Genomic DNA, 16,815 nt, shown 5'->3' with positions numbered 1-16,815 from the left:
GTCCAATTGTCTCCCTAGATGGTCTCCTGCTTTGAATGTATTTATAGAATTTTTTGTTGTTGGTTTTTATGTTCTTAGCAATGTGCTCCTCAAATTCTTTTTTAGCATCCCTTATTGTCTTCTTGCATTTCTTTTGCCAGAGTTTGTGTTCTTTTTTATTTTCTTCATTTGGACAAGACTTCCATTTTCTGAAGGAAGACTTTTTGCCTCTAAGAGCTTCCTTGACTTTGCTCGTTAACCATGCTTTTTTTATTCTATATTGTATTTTAATCTCGTTTTGTACACCGCCCAGAGAGCTATTAGCTATGGGCGGTCTAGAAATGAAAATAAATAAATAAATAAATAAGGTGTGCAGAAACCTCCAACGTAATATGTCTGGAATGTAGCCTACTGTGCAAACGTAAGAGTCTCATATGTTGCCACACCCACTTTTGCTCCTGGCCCTGTGCACCACAGGGCATGTGACCCCCAGAAGCTTGTCCATAAGGGAATGTGGCCCTTGGACCGAAACATTTTCTCCAGTAGCTATTAAGGAACATAAGATCTTGATTTTGGCTTCAGTCCAGAGAACAGTTAAGTACCTGAATATTAATAAGCCTAACCCTAAACAGGATTGCAGTCTGGGCTATCTCCTTTCCAATTCAATTTGACAATCCCATCTGAAAAACAGAAGACATGTCTCATTTGTTTATTTTATTTTATTTTATTTTATGGCAACCTTAAAACAGCATGACTGCAAGCAAACTGAATTCAGATGCATTCTTCATCTACATCCAGTATTGTGCAGTCAAGTCAGCAAATGTAAAAAGAATGTCAGAATATAAAGCATAGTTCCGTTTCAGTTCAGCCTTAAAAGAGGAAGTGTAAAGAAGCAAAAATGAATTCTATCACACACAGCCCTTTTCCACACAAGATTTAAAACAATAAGTAGAAAAGTGCTGGAGCTAGCCCATTTCTCTGACTCCAATCAAATACAGGAACTTGCAGAGGAGTATTTTTAGATGGCTAGTTTGACCAACACTTTTTGCTGTAAGACATTTGTTTTGTTATTGCTCTGAATCCATCTCAGTTGTAGAAGTTGTTACTGATTAAGAAGCAAAATGTTGAGGAATAAGTGGCCTGATATTTGCCTAAAGGCGCATCTTGATTCAGCACGTTAGAACAACACATGAAGGATGAGAATTAGAACCTGAGCAAAATGGGAGCATGTTTGCTCAACTTTCCCTGTGGGGAAAACTTAAAGAAAAGAAAGGAAAGCATCAATGCAGGAACTAGATGAGAGAGAGCCTCCAAGGCTGAAATCCTATACATGTCCTGGCTGTCACCAACAGATTCAGACTCAGGACTCTGGGCTCTGTTTTTGCCAATGGCCTTAATCCACAGTTTAGCATAGGACTGGAACATAGATTAGGTTACAGATCACATAGCATTCAGATCAGAGCAAAGCACTACTAGGCATGGCTACACAAGCAAAGATGTTGTTGCAACATCTGACAGGCCCCCTGGAACCCCCTAATAAAGGGATATGACTAGTTGCACAGGACTTGTCTCCCTCCTCAGGACTGGGCAAGCAAGTGTGGACTCCTATGGGTAAGCTGATGAGTGGGTTCAGTCTGTTCAAGCCTGCGCAGCCTCCTGCATGTCCTTGGTGACAGCACAGAGATGACTTGGTCACTTATGCTCCAGCTCCACCTCTTGAGGGCGTGTCAGCCATGGAAAGTGTCTAGGAGGTGTTCCACCTACTGAGGGTGGAGCTTAGGGTTGCATAGACAATTCACCATTGTCCACCTCAATCAACAACTCTGGGGAGGAACTGTTGGCCAGCAAACCATTAGGCCCCTCCTGGGCATCCTCTTCCAACACTTCTAGACCCCTGAGTCCCTCCTCTGGATCCCAAACGTCCTCCACCTCCTACCAGTCCTGCCAAACATTCTCCATGGGGGTCCTGACAATACACACTTACCTGGCAGTTAGTCTCATTAAAGTTGTGAGTAGAGTGGATATCTGTAGGAGGGTGTTGTAAGGAGCACAAAAATACCATTTACTGAACACTCTGTCATAGAGTATTGCTTTGTTTTAGTAGACAAAAAGTATTCAGTATGCATTAGCTTGAATACATTGTAGAGGTTCTCTCTTGACCTCTCAGGACATCATTGTCTACGCTGATGCAGTAATTCTCTTGTCATGCAAACTACTTGTGCATTGATGAAAGCTGAGCAAGTGTGCTATGTAGCTTTTATGGAGTGTATCAGCACATTTGCCCTTGCATGCCAAATATAGTAATATTAGCACATTGCAATGATTTCTATTTGCTATAGAAGATTAGCCTGGACCCATACCTTGAAGAAGATGCAAATCAATTTGATTAATTTTAGCATATGTTTTCACTGTGAAACTGTAACCGTATCTACTCATTTTAAAGCTATCCACCCCCCCCCAAAAAAAGACACCAACAAAAACAGCAAGAAAAACACCCACATACACAAAAATTTGTTCAGGGTGTTGGAATCCCAGGTTCCCTATTAACTTTAGTAGAGGGAAGCAGCGGCATTGCACCTTCCTTTGAAAATGCACATTGTTTCATTCTACTGAAATTAATGGAATGTATGTGTATATATAGGAGCTTCATGTTTGCATTAGAGTATGCATATGGAACTCTGAATCAAGACAACAGCATGAAGGTGGCCTGTTATCAGCATCCCTCTACTCATACATTCTAATTTATGCTTTGGTCTCTCAAACCTTCAAATGCAAAAGCTGCTCAAAATCTGAGCTGCCTACAAGACTCTGGTAGACGTTGTGGTTATAGGCAGACCTTTGGCTCTAGCAAGCATCTTTTGGAAGAACCTGGCTTGCTCTGAGAATATGCACTTTTTGTCTGTAAATACTATCAATATTTATTATTCAAAGAACTTTTACATCCATTTTCATGGGGTAAGTTAACTGTAGAATGTTCATCTCTGGATTTCAATGTAAGGGTGCATAAACAAATATACAGACATGACTTCCCTCAAAGAATACTGGAAATTGTAGCTTGTTAAGGTGCTGGGAATTGTAGCTCTGTGAAGAATAAACTACAGTTCCTAGGATTCTTTGGGGGAAGTAATGTGCTTTAAATGTATGGTGTATATACAGCCTGAGACTGAAATGTACTTTGTGGTGAGGCTTTGAGATAAAATAAGACTCTCTGTCTCTCCTTCTTTCCATCTCAGGTCACTCCATGAAACTTTTTAAAATTAATAACCAAATGAATTTGATTTTGAGAATGTTTACAGTGTTGCTATTGGTGCCTTTGATGTAAATAAATATTTGAATCATTGCCATATCCTGTTTTTTGTCATCCATGCTTTTACAGAGGCACCTGCAACAGCTGATATGGACTTCCGCTCAGCATTCCGACGGGCGTGAGTATCATCACAAATGTTTGTATTGGTCAGCTAATGTGAGAGATTTCTTTGGGGCTAAACATGGTTGCTAGGAATATCATCAATATCAAACTCTGTATTCTTAGAGGCCACTCTTTCTTCAGAGGTGATCCAGACATGATCCAGTGGTATTTTTGCACACAAGAACGTATTGCACAGAACTGGTGATACAGATGGTAATCACAGATAGAAGTCCTAGAAAACAGGTGGGGATTTATGCAACCCCATCTGCATCATGTAGTGCTGATAGGGACTATATTGGCTAGATCAAGTTAGACAGAAGGTAGATCAAGATCCACTGGTAGATCTCTGGATGGTTAGCAGTAGATTGGCAAATGTTTATGACTTCTGATTGTTTAACAATGGCAACAACGAAAAGGCACTTCTTCACCTTTAATTGGGCTGCTGAAATGAAGAAAGCTTGGAGTAGCCAGGAGTGGACTTTTATGGCTGTGAGCACACTACTCACCTACAGCAAAACATTTCCACTGGACACACCTGGAGGGGCAATGGGTTGATCTGCCTATCCGTTGCAAAATCTGTCTGAAGCAAAAAAAAATTAAACACACTTGAGCTGATCCCACCAGGTTTTACAGTAAAAAGGGGCAGAGTTTGACTAGCATCGGGTGCCCCTGTTTTCAGAAAAGAGAGGTGGAGATGCACTGGAACCTGCAGATCAGTAAGCGTGTCTCTACCCTATGTGAAAGGACCATGAACTCAGTTCAGTTCTGGTATTGAAAACAAATGCCTAGGCTCACAATGTGCTGATGTCTTTTTAAATTCTAACTGTATGTATTTAACACATACACATACTCTGGTTAGTAGATGTTGGACCTGCAGGGAAACAAAAGTAGAACTAACAAGACTGAAGTCTGCCTATCCCTGGGCTAGAGCACATCCAGATGTGCACCCATAAATGATACCCAGCTGTGAGCACACAGTTGCTAATCCAGCACTAGGAACCATGCACTCAGTCCCAGGTACTGGATGTAGGCATCCATCTAGGAGCTACAAACAAAAAATGGACCCTGTGATGGATGTGTATGCATATCCTAATCCAGCAAGTAGGCTTCTGTGTGTGGCACACATTGTTGCATCAGAGTGGCAGTCTGCATGGGGACCAAAACTTTTGTAGGTAATTAGAATCCTGCTTCATAGCTTTTGACAGTTAGACAACTGGTGAACCTAATTTTAGAACTTTAAAAAATTATTTGAGAAATTAGAGGTAATACTTCCAATAAATGCTTTTAAAAAAATATCATTTACTCTCTTGTATAGTTCCAGCCCTAGGCTATGTGAGAGTCCAGGGCTGATACCCAGAGCTGTTCACTCCATTCTTTCCTCCTGATCTGAATTTCATCCTTCTTTGCCTTGCCTTTTAAGGGGATGATGATTAATCTCCTGGTTGTTTGAGCTTAAGGGTAAAGTTGAACATCAGTTAAGGGTCCTCTTTCCCAGAACTGAAGGATGAGACTTGGATGGGATGCTGATAGCTGAGGATCGAGTGGCTTGGTGCTCTCTAAATATCCACAACAATGACAAATTCCCACACAGTCGATAGATTCTGGGCCTAAAGTTTCTTATCTCAATACACTATGTATTTCAGCCACCTTGAAATGACACGTAACTTAAATCTTGTAAATCTTTGAGAAAATTTACAGCTCATGTTTGAAAATGTTCTGTGTAGTGTAAGACAAAAAAAAGTAAAACTCCCCATCTCAAACTCTTTTTACTCATCTTCTGTAATTTCTGCTCCCCTTCTCCTTTCACGCTTAACTCTTATCTTAACCCCTCCTCCCAAGCTGCCACTTTCTGCCATCCAGGAGTAACTGGAGGGGTGGGGCCATAGTGCTGGGTTCCGGATAATGGCATTGCTGCTGTTTGCCAGGATGGTGTAATAGCAGGGGAGAGCAGAAGTGAAGTTGGGAATGTGCAGATGAACCAGTGGAGCTAATCTGGCAATCCTGCTTATGTGCCCAGACTCCCCTGACCTCACCTCCAACCTGTCCCATCCCACATTGACTGATAAGTGGCAGTGAAACTGCTAATGGAGGCTGGTAGCACCCTGCTGCCATCTCCTGCTGGCCACTCCTGTTCTCATTCCTCCTGTTACATTTTCTTCAGCACGTTGTTTCTTTTTTAAAAAATATCTTTTTGTCTCTCTAATTTCCTTCAACATCTCACTCATCAAATGTTTAACTCATTCAAAACAAGCCATTTCCTATCCCAAATCTGACATGGTCTATCATCAAACCTCCTTCTCTTGCACTGCCAAGTTTCAAATCGATTAGTTGATCCACTTTTTAATCATAAGCCATTGAACCTACTGCCCCTGATTTCTTGTTATAATGGTGGAATATGGTTCAGTAAACTCCCTCTTAACATAGGGCCATGACAGGGCCCACATTAGGTTTGAGGGAGCCCTTGGCAAGCTTTCCTCCACCCCACCCAGCGCTGCCCTGGTGTCTTCCCCTATTGAGCTTCCTGAGGACAAGGAGTGGGGTGGTAGGAGGCAGCCCAGTGCTGATCAGAAGAGCACTTAGTGAAGTGAGACCAGCGGCATTTGGGGAAACTAAAAAAGTGGTGGCTTCTGCAGCCACTTTGCCCAGCACTTTTACTATCACTACTGGGCCCTATCGTGTGGGGTGGAGTAAGGGGAGAAAAATAAATTAAAAACAAAAGGGATGCCTCCAGGGCCTATGGGCCCCAGCATCTGCCCCACCATGCTGGGTGCTGATGCCAGGACTGATATATGCACCAAAATGGCTGGCTCCATAGGAAAGTTTTCTTTGCAGATGTGCTGCATTTAAAATCATTAGGAGTTGTATCCAATGTTAGTCCTACTCAGAGTAGACCCACTGAAATTAATGGCCATGTCTATCTTAGGTCTGTTGATTACAGTGTGTCTACTTAGTTGGATACAACTCTGGATGTTTGCTTTTCAAAGTTAGGAATCTGGAAATTGTAAGATATTAAGTAAGAAAAATGCTGTTGGGTTGAGTGGCATTATGCCCATTTGAAACCTGTGTTTTGTGACTCTTTTATTCAGGAGCATGGTGGGAGGAGGGAGACGGATGACTGGAGCCTTTGCCAGGTAGCCATGTTTACGCTAGTAGCATTCAGCCTCACTCTTCATGATGAACTGTCACTCAGTGGCCAGTTTAAATAAAACAGCCTAAATATTGATTGTAAAAACTGTCCAGAGGATGGATGGTATAGAAATGTAGAAATAATTAAATACATAGTGTACAATTTATTATCCTTTTGAACATATGCATTCTTCACAAAATAGTAGCTATACTACCAACTGGAGTCTTACCTTATAGCTAAGCTATGCTTAGTTTATAGCTTATAATCACTGAATTAGTATGGCAACTACCAACCAATTATTTGTGCGTAGGTGAATGGCATCAATGAGGGACAGATTCTTAAGCTGGAAGAGGGAGTACTGGGCACACCGTATTCTATGAAAATGGAGCTTTCATATTGAGTGCATGGATGCATTTCTGTGTTCAACTGCTTCTCTTCAACACTCATGGACTGCATAATTCACATCTTCACCACCACTCCCATATGAGGCCTGCCAAGTTCTTTGAGAATTGCCAGAAAAGCCCTGCTTTCCCCCCAATAGAGTTCCATTCTTTTTGTGATTCCAGATTGGCATATAGTGGGATCAGGGTTTTCTTAGCAGTTACTCCAATAATGTAGAATGCCCTCTTTGCAAGTTATGTTTGCGTCCATCACTACCTGATTGTAGCTTCTATCACTGGCTGCTTTTTGGAAGCTGACACTAACTTGCCTGTTGCATCTATGCTTTCAGGCTATTGTCTGATAAATTGCTAACTGACTGAATTTAACTTAGTTAATTTACTTTGTTTTACTGTTTTTGGTTATTGTGTTATTTTTATACTATGGGCCCATCCATATGACTGTATAATCTGCAGTGTTATAACATTGTGTCCTCATTAATTCACCGTCAACCATATGACGTTGCAAGCTAGTATATATTTTTGCATTCACAAATCCCATTAGAAATACGATCGAAAAACCGATATGCTGTCCTAAACCGATAATCAATCGCATTAATGTCAGGATTTTCTTGCAATAGGTGGCCCATGGGTGTTCCTCCATCATATGCCAAGCCCCTTGTCTCCTTGCCATCCAATAGCACATCCACAAACCTGTGCATGCATGGGAATTAAAAAAAGATATATGTTTCTGTACTCTTCCAAAAAAGTGCACGAAGAGCAAATGACAGTTATGGACCAATCACTGAAAAGGGGTGGACTTAGGGGAGTGGCCAGTGCTAAAGCAATTTAGACAACAACAAAAAGGCCCACATGTATGGATGCTTGATAATCAGGTTTCCACAATAATCCAACCACAAACAGGACATGTATGGATCTCGAGGCCACCAACTGAATATGGAAAACAGATTTTGCAGTTAGGTATGGATGGGTCCTATAAATCACTTCATATACAACACTGAAAAGTAATTAATTAAATACAAGGCACTAAATGTTCATGTGGATATTAAAATACTAACACGTACACATATAACACGTCTTGCATTATAATGTAGTTCAAAGAGAATTTAGCAGTTAATCATATTCTGTTATTCCAGCAGTTCACTTTACTCTGTTAATAAAGTCAGATTTAGTCAAAACGGACATTCAACATCATTTATTCCTCAATATATTTAGTCAAAAGGAAGAATATAGATCCTAGTTAGGACTACTTAATATTGACTAAAGATTGTCATAAAGTCAGAAGTCCTCCTTAGAGAATGTTTCAGATTTGTTTTCAGTATTTACTTAAAAAAAACAAAAACAAATTTGATTCATTTACACACAAAACTCTCCCCTTGAGTAGTGGCACACAGAGAGAACTGCTTGATTTAAACGTTATTTCATTGTATGTTAACTGGTCTGATCATAACAGTTTTTAATTTGTCAAGAACTAACCGCATATATTTTTAGTGCTCTCTTTCTTGCACTTTCTCTGTTGTATCCATCACTTTCCTCCTATATACTCTATGGAGGCCCAGGGACACTTAGTTGGCCTAGGGACATTCCCATAGTAATACTCTATGGAGGCCTAGGCAGAACAACTTTGGGATAGTATATACTGGTAAGATCTGGAGCAATAACTAGAAAAAAAAACACAAAAAACATTTAAAATATTAATCTGAAAGATGTTGCTTTCTGAAAAACCTTTGCTTATGTTTGTTTATTATATTTGAGGAGCTAGGCAGTGATGATGGTGGGAAAAGTAATTTTGCTATGTGTTCTACAAGCAATTTTGCAATAATATCCTGCAAAATCTATGGATTCAAGATATCCAGTCATGTTTATGTTCAGCTATGGGATAAAAAAGAAAAATAAACTTGTATGTTAGATTAGCAGGTGTGATGGAATTAGGCATTTTATATACTACTTCCTCAATAAATTCTCAAGAAGAAAAAGCAAAACATAAAATAGGCTGTGGTTTTCCTGCAGTATACTTTGAGTCAAACAGGCTTCTGTTTCCTTAATTCCTCCTGCTCTCATGTCAACACAGGATGACCTGTTGGTGTGGAATGTGGTTCACTGCATGAAAGATCTTTCCTGCCCTGCAAGATCAAAGGAAGCACACCCTGACTGCACTTTAGCCTGGACAAAATAAACTCACAAGCCTGCTTTAAAGAGACAGCACTGATATAATAACATTATAAATGTTATAAATAATTCCAAAGTTATAAATAATTTGGAAAGTTCTCTTAGAATGCATGTGAAATTTCTTTGGCCTTCAACTTCAGCATGGAGATGCTTGAATCATCTACATCTTTTTGTGAAACTGTTCTTCCTTCTGTTACTGCCTTCTGTTTCTGTCCTGTTCACTATTAATGTTGCTTGCTATACTGCACAGCGCGGACGGACATGACGAAGGCAGAGAGTTGGATTTTAGCGCCTTGCTGAGGAAGAGGTGAGTGTGTGCAGCCAGCTAACATCTGCAAAAAGATGGGACAAAAGGTCTAGATTAGTTATGCTTATGTCATCCTCACATCTGTACTGTATTCCCAAATGTCTCAGGCCTATCAGCTGTGGAAATTCTTATGTTTCGTGAAAATTAGACTTCCTGTTAGAAAGTTCCTGTTGCTTGATATGCATGTGTTCTTAATTACTTTGGATTCAAAGAGGGATAGAACTGAAGTTTCTTGGGACTGCCAAAAACAACTTTTTTGTGTGCACAGAGAATATACAGATAGATGGAAAGTCACTCTGCAGAGTCAATCTGTTTTCACTATCCCATATTCCAGAAACTATTAAGCATTTGTGGGGGGGTTGGGAGAAATGGGAGGAGACTCACGCCCACTTTATGAAGAGAAGATGGCATGACAACAAACAAACCCAAATGCACTAGAGATGCTGTCTTGCACTTCCAGATGCAATAGACAATAGAAAAGCAACAATAGGTGTTTCCAGATGGCGCTCATCCTGACTCATTTGCAGGGAGATTAGACAACATTGGCTATTTAATGAGCACTCACTCTGATTTGTTTGTGGGGATATTAGATGACAATGTGTTAAGCAAGCATTATCCCATACTTCCGCTTACATTTCCTCATCATTTTCCTTATCGCAATAAGTCTGATCTTTTTGGCAAGTGTGTTTGTTGCACAACAACTGCAAATCAGCTTTAATTTTGCAGCCTGAATTTGTCAGTATGTGATTGAATCTCCCCACAAAATAGCAAAAGTCTGGAAGAGCCCAATAAGAGAACAATCAGAACTCTCCATCTGAAAGTCCTGTAGTATATATTATTAGGATTCCAAAAGCTCTTTATTTTACATAACAACTCTGAATATAAGTTTCTGGTCCTTATGGAAAGCTTGAAAGCATTCATCCCTGCTTGTTTTCTTCAAGCAACATTTCACATGGTCTCACTGAATGGTCTTGAAGCATCTGATGCTACAACATTGCTGAAACTAAGCTAGTGTGCCATAGAATAGTTGTTGTTATGTGCCTTCAAGTTGATTATGACTTATGGCGGCCCTATGAATCAGTGACCTTCAATAGCATCTGTTATAAACCACCCTGTTCAGATCTTGTAAGTTCAGGTCTGTGGCTTCCTTTATGGAATCAATACATCTCTTGTTTGGCCTTCCTCTTTTTCTACTCCCTTCTGTTTTTCCCAACATTATTGTCTTTTCTAGTGAATCATGTCTTTTCATGATGTGTCCAAAGTATGATAACCTCAGTTTCATCATTTTAGCATCTAGTGATAGTTCTGCTTTAATTTGTTCTAACAGCCCATTATTTGTCTTTTTTTGCAGTCCATGGTATGTGCAAAGCTCTCCTCCAACACCACATTTCAAATGAGTTGATTTTTTTCTTATTCGCTTTTTTCACTGTCCAACTTTCACATCCATACATAGAGATTGGAAATACCATAGTCTGAATGATCTTGACGTTAGTGTTCAGTGAAACAGCTTTGCATTCAAGGACCTTTTCTAGTTCTCTCATAGTTGCCCTCCCCAGTCCTAGGCTTCTTCTGATTTCTTGACTATTGTCTCCATTTTGGTTAATGACTGTGCCAAGGTATTGATAATCCTTGACAAGGTCAATGTCCTCATTGTCAACTTTAAAGTTACATAAATCTTCTGTTGTCATTACTTTAGTCTTTTTGACATTCAGCTGTAGTCCTGCTTTTGTGCTTTCCTCTTTAACTTTCATCACCATTTGTTTCAAATCATTACTGGTTTCTGCTAGTAGTATGGTATCGTCTGCATATCTTAAATTATTGATATTTCTCTTTCTAATTTTCACACCTTCTTCATCTTGGTCTTGCTTTCCATATGATATGGTCTGCGTATAGATTAAACAAATAGGGTGATAAAATGTAACCCTGTCTCACACCCTTTCCGATTGGGAACTAATCAGTTTCTCCATATTCTGTCCTTACAGTAGCCTCTTGTCCAGAGTATAGATTGCACATCAGGACAGTCAGATGCTGTGGCACCCCCATTTCTTTTAAAGCATTCCATAGCTTTTCATGATCTACACAATCAAAGGCTTTGTTGTAATTTATAAAGCAAAGGGTGATTTCCTTCTGAAATTCCTCGGTCGATTCCGTTATCCAACGTATGTTGGGGATATGATCTCTGGTGCCTCTTCCCTTTCTAAATCCAGCTTGGATGTCTGGCATTTCTCACTCCACATATGGTAAGAGCCTTTGTTGTAGCATCTTAAGCATTACTTTACTTGCATGGGATATTAAGGCAATAGTTCGATAATTCCTGCATTCCCTGGGATCCCCTTTCTTTGGAATTGGGATGTATATTGAACGCTTCCATTTGATGACAAATTTTAGTCAAAATTTGGACAGATTCAGTCTCAATAGCTTGTAGCAACTCTAATGGTATGCCATTTGTTCCTGGTGATTTGTTTCTTCCAAGTATTTTAAGAGCAGCTTTTACCTCACATTCTAAAATTTCTGGTTCTTCATCATATGGTTCCTCCATGAATGAATCTGTCATCTTTGCATTTCTTTTATAGAGTTCTTCAATGTATTGCTTCCACCTTCCTTTTATTTCATCTTGGTCGGTCAGTGTGTTCCCTTGTTGATTATTCAGCATCCCTACTCTTGGTTTAAATTTACCTTTAATTTCTCTAATCTTTTGGAATAGGGCTCTTGTTCTACACTTTTTGTTGTCCTCTTCTATTTCTATACAATAACTATTGTAATAGTTCTCTTTGTCCCTAGTACTAGTCGCTGTATTGTTGCATTTAGGGTTCTAACTGTGTTTCTATCTCCTTTTGCTTTTGTGTTCCTTCTCTCTTTAACCATGTTAAGAGTTTCTTCAGTCATCCATTGAAGTCTTTCTCTCTTTTTAAGTAGAGGTATTGTCTTTTTACATTCTTCCCTGATAATCTCTCTGACTTCACTCCATAGTTCTTCTGGTTCTCTGTCAACTAGGTTTAAAGCCTCAATAGAATAGTTGACCACTGGAAACCCCACATAATTGTGGGATGGGAATAATCCAGAGCTTGGAAAAGTTACTTTTTTGAACTACAACTCCCATCAGCCCAATCCGGTGGCCATGCTGGCTGGGCTGATGGGAGTTGTAGTTCAAAAAAGTAACTTTTCCAAGCTCTGGAATAATCTTTAGACATTTCAAAAGTAACATTTCCCATAAATCCATTGGATAGGTCTTGTGCCCCAAGTGTATTTCTCAGTAGGGTTTCAATCCATTTGTCTACAGAATGACCATTTAGTACTTAGGAATGTATACCAATATGTTTTATGATTATGGCCAAAAATAGCTAGATATTTGAAAATGCTTGGAGGAAATAAAAAGGAGATAGGTAAAGCTCTAGAGCTGAAAGATGGAAACAACAAAGGGATAAAGGAGTCAATGAGTATATGAGGCAAAAAGAGACATGGATATCTGCATGGTTGTTTCTTGCAGGCTGAATGCAAGAATAGCAGTAGAACTAAACCTGTGCCAACAGCTTAGTCATAGGGACAATGCCATGCTCAATATTGACTATGATAAAGGTGGGCATGGTGGAGCTGGTGCCTTATGCAGTGCCGATCCTGTATGGCAGATGTATATCTGTTCTGTACAAAACCAGCACCAAATACCCAGTTCCAGTACTTTGAAGCACTGCAGAATGCTCACAAAAGTTGTTCCATTTCCAAGAGCACATATTGGCTGCTATCACCATGGAAATGAATGGAGGTGTCTATATGTATGCAGCAGTTCTGTACTTGGGCACATGGAACTCTGGATCTAGGGGTTAAGAGAGTGGACAGGGCCAAGGAAAAACAGGCAAGAGGTTCCAAGGGGTAGCTAGCAAAAGAGGAGACAGATTATGTCAGTTTTGAGAAACCAAGAGGAATAATACTTAGTAACTCTGCAGCACATTTCAGTTATTCAAAGGACTTCACATCCATTGTTACTGCAGTTTTTACAATTGCCTTAAGCCAGTATTATCACCTGGAATGTATGCAAAGGGCTGAGGGTGCAAAAACAGTGCCACATCTAAGGTCACATGGTGAGACAAAATTTGAAACAAGACCTTAGTCACTGTGCCTTCTCTTGGGTTTCTGGCTGTACAAGCTCTCAAGGATGCAAACTGTTTGCAACAAAGAACTATCCTTTTGATAAAGTCTTTTTCATTTTGATTCCTTATATTTCTTTCCTTTTCTTTGCTTCCCCTTTCTCCTCTCTTTGGTTTTTGCCTGTACTTTGCTGTCCTGTTGCATCTCCCATTTGGAAACCTATCTTGGAATTCTCATGTCTGGAACAGAGAGTAAGATTTTATCTTAATTTCTATATGAACTGCATGGAACAGATAAAGTGAAAAGGTTACAGTATTTGAAGAATGCCAGTCCTTCCTTTGTTTCTTGTCCTTTTTAAACACTTGGAGCATCATGGGTTTTCCATCCCAGAAATTTAAAAAACCCAGTCAACACAGATGGAAAGTAGATTGTTTCATTTATTTACTTTCCTAAATGTTCTAATCATTCCTTTTGAGACCATTTTAAAGATATCACATGATTTTCTGTTGTTGTTTTCATTCTATAGAAATGCTCTTATCCAGAACCTTGAGGTATCTCACTTCCATCTGAGTCTCAACAGAGCCAATATCAATGTAATCCTATATAAGGACCAAAGTTGTTCCTCTGCATCTTGGATTATGGAGATGTTTCTCAGGCCCCTCAAGTAACTGAGATGACCCTACTTCCTACTAAATATCTCATTAAAGACGGCAAGACTTTGCTGATCATATTTTGGCTTTAATGCAAAACTGAAATAGTCTCACTGAAGTAAATTGATTTCAAATAACTTTTAGGAGTGACATGGCTGCTTCTTCCCTGAGGCTGGATCCCATGCTGCTCCGGTGTTGTAGTGACTGGGCCTTAGTTCAAGTGTGTTCTTTTATGTGACTTGTAGCCATAATAAAAACCAATGGACCAGAAACTGATGCCAGGTTCTATTTAATATTAAACATTGTATTTCAATTGATTATTTCGTTCTATTGTTTTGCTGCAGAGGTCATACAGATCTTACTGTCGGAGCATCTCCACCCTGTTGTTCATGCCTAGGAATAAATGGGTGTTGCATTAAAACTGATTGAATTATTATATTAAATAGAAAAGGGATAACTTGGATCACTAAATTGCTAAAGTTAAACCATGTTGTATGGAAATGTATGATCTATTTCAAAAGCATGTGTTGGGCCTCAAATCAGCTAGGACTGCTATTTTATCTACAGATGAGGGGTACCTGCCAATGCAAATACCTCTGAACACTTACAGATTAGGGATGGGCTGGAATTCCACTGAATTCAGACTTAACACTAGATTTTTAAATAGTCTGCAGTATATAGCTTTTTGGGGTGAATCGCTTTGCTCAGAACTCAAGTGGCTTTCACTGACACCAAATTAGCCCCCAGCGGGGACAGAGTGAGCCAAGCTTCCTGAGAGTTTAAATCACAAGCCTAGAGAGTCTTGCCCACCTTAAGGAGATTTTCTAGGCTTCCCTTTTATCTCTGTAATAATAAGTCTCTAAATGCTGTACTTCCAGTATTTTTTAAATCACCAAGGTTGGTGATATATTTATGCAGCTGCTAACTGTGTGAATGGTGTTTTGCCTGATTTGGTCCTTAGAAGTAAATCCCACTGAGTTCATCAGGCTTCATTTCTAGTTTACTATGCTTAATTTTGCAACCTTAGTTAACTAGTTTTTAATGAGACTGATTTAATTTAGAAGATGAAGATTTCAGTTTTAATACTCTTGGATTTACATTCCATTCTAATGGTGATGCTGGTAGTGTGTAAAAATTTCTTCAAAGTATGGAAATGTTCTCTTTTGGGAATGCAAGTGGACAGAGGAAATCCATGATAAAGAGCTCCCCAGAGTAGGATAAATGCAGAATAGATTCTGCAGTTGTCACAACCATGGCTTCTTTCCCATCTTAATCAGCCAGTGATGCTCTTCCTGGAGCTCATGCTGGAAAGGATAACACTTTATTAATATTCTTCTGGAGTCTGGTCCTTTATTTTACAGAAGAATAATTTAGATGGCATTGACATACACATGCTGTAGGCCAGGGCGAGGTCAGGAGGAATGGGAACAGTTGTCACTCTGCTTTTACATGGGATGGTGAAGGGAGACCTTGGAAGGAGGTGACAGCTGAGAGGTTCAAATCAATCTAAGGTAATAGGAAAGGAAAGACATGTAACTGGGGTGTGTGCAACCATCTTTAACTGTTCCACAAATTTTAGAACACATTGACAGCTTACTTGGTGTGCAATATGTTCAGTCTGAAACACCTTAATGCCTACAAGTTCATGAATAAACTGATATTCCCATTACATCTAATATACCTCACAATAGGAAAAGTTACTAGTTGGAGTCAAAGTGGGAAGGTATGTTTTCGGAAGAAATCCTATAACAACGTCTTGCCTGTAGTAGTAGAGATTCTGCTTGTGACCCTCAGTCCCATATATCACCACATGTAGTACAGACAGAATCAAGTCAGGTATAGGATATTTATTTATTAATTAAATTTATTAGTCGCCCATCTGGCTGGTTCTCCAGCCACTCTGGGCGACGTACAACATAAAAACATACAAATTACATTAAAACATTAAAAAACTCAAACAATGATGAAAAAACCTAACCCACCCCAAAAGCCTGCACATCATTAAAAAGCAACAACAACAACTATCAGAAAATGTACAATGTACAATGTATACAATACAGTAATTAGATATAAAATAAGGTAATTCCCACATCATATCATAACAGTTATCAGAAAACAAAAACAAAACAAAGCAGTAAGAACAAATATAAGGTGGAATGAATGAATGAATTTATTTCGGTCATGGACCAGCCAACATAGTATGAACACAATACACAAATTACACAAATTACAGAATATACGATTTACAATAAAAGCGTTAGGAGCAGAGCTTGGAAAAGTTACTTTTTTGAACTACAACTCCCATCAGCCCCAGCCAGCATAGCCACTGCATTGGGCTGATGGGAGTTGTAGTTCAAAAAAGTAACTTTTCCAAGCTCTGATTAGGAGGCATAAAATGTATAAAATTAGGAATACTAAAATATATAAAAGGAACCAATAATTAAAATAATTGATTCATATCTAAAATCTTCTGTCTGCAGGTGGTGGCCGCTGCGCAAAATTTAGCTACCCTGAGTGTCACCATTGGGCTAGTGTCTGCTAACAAAAGATGGAGGTAGTCAGCTTCAGAGTTTACAGAAAGCTTGTGTAGGATAGGAGTAATAAGAACGTGCCAGAGGTCTCGGTAAAAAGGACAGTTCAAAAGAACATGTCCAATGGTCTCCACCTCCCGTGCTTCGCATGGACAAACTCGA

General features: G+C 39.4%; 1 protein-coding gene across 1 annotated transcript in view; it reads left to right on the top strand.

Annotated features, from left to right (window-relative positions):
- The window catches only part of MYBPC3 (myosin binding protein C3), a 123,945-nt gene that overhangs the window by 31,495 nt on the left and 75,635 nt on the right, over positions 1-16,815 (top strand). The window contains exons 7-9 of the mRNA XM_061613178.1: positions 3,356-3,404; positions 6,475-6,519; positions 9,333-9,389. Coding sequence (XP_061469162.1) covers positions 3,356-3,404; positions 6,475-6,519; positions 9,333-9,389 — 151 coding nt within the window. The remainder of the gene's footprint in view (positions 1-3,355; positions 3,405-6,474; positions 6,520-9,332; positions 9,390-16,815) is intronic.

Source organism: Rhineura floridana, chromosome 2 (genome assembly GCF_030035675.1).
Source record: "Rhineura floridana isolate rRhiFlo1 chromosome 2, rRhiFlo1.hap2, whole genome shotgun sequence".
NCBI lineage: Eukaryota > Metazoa > Chordata > Lepidosauria > Squamata > Rhineuridae > Rhineura > Rhineura floridana.
The sequence above is the reverse complement of the archived record's forward strand: the minus strand, read 5'-3'. Positions and strand labels throughout refer to the sequence as shown.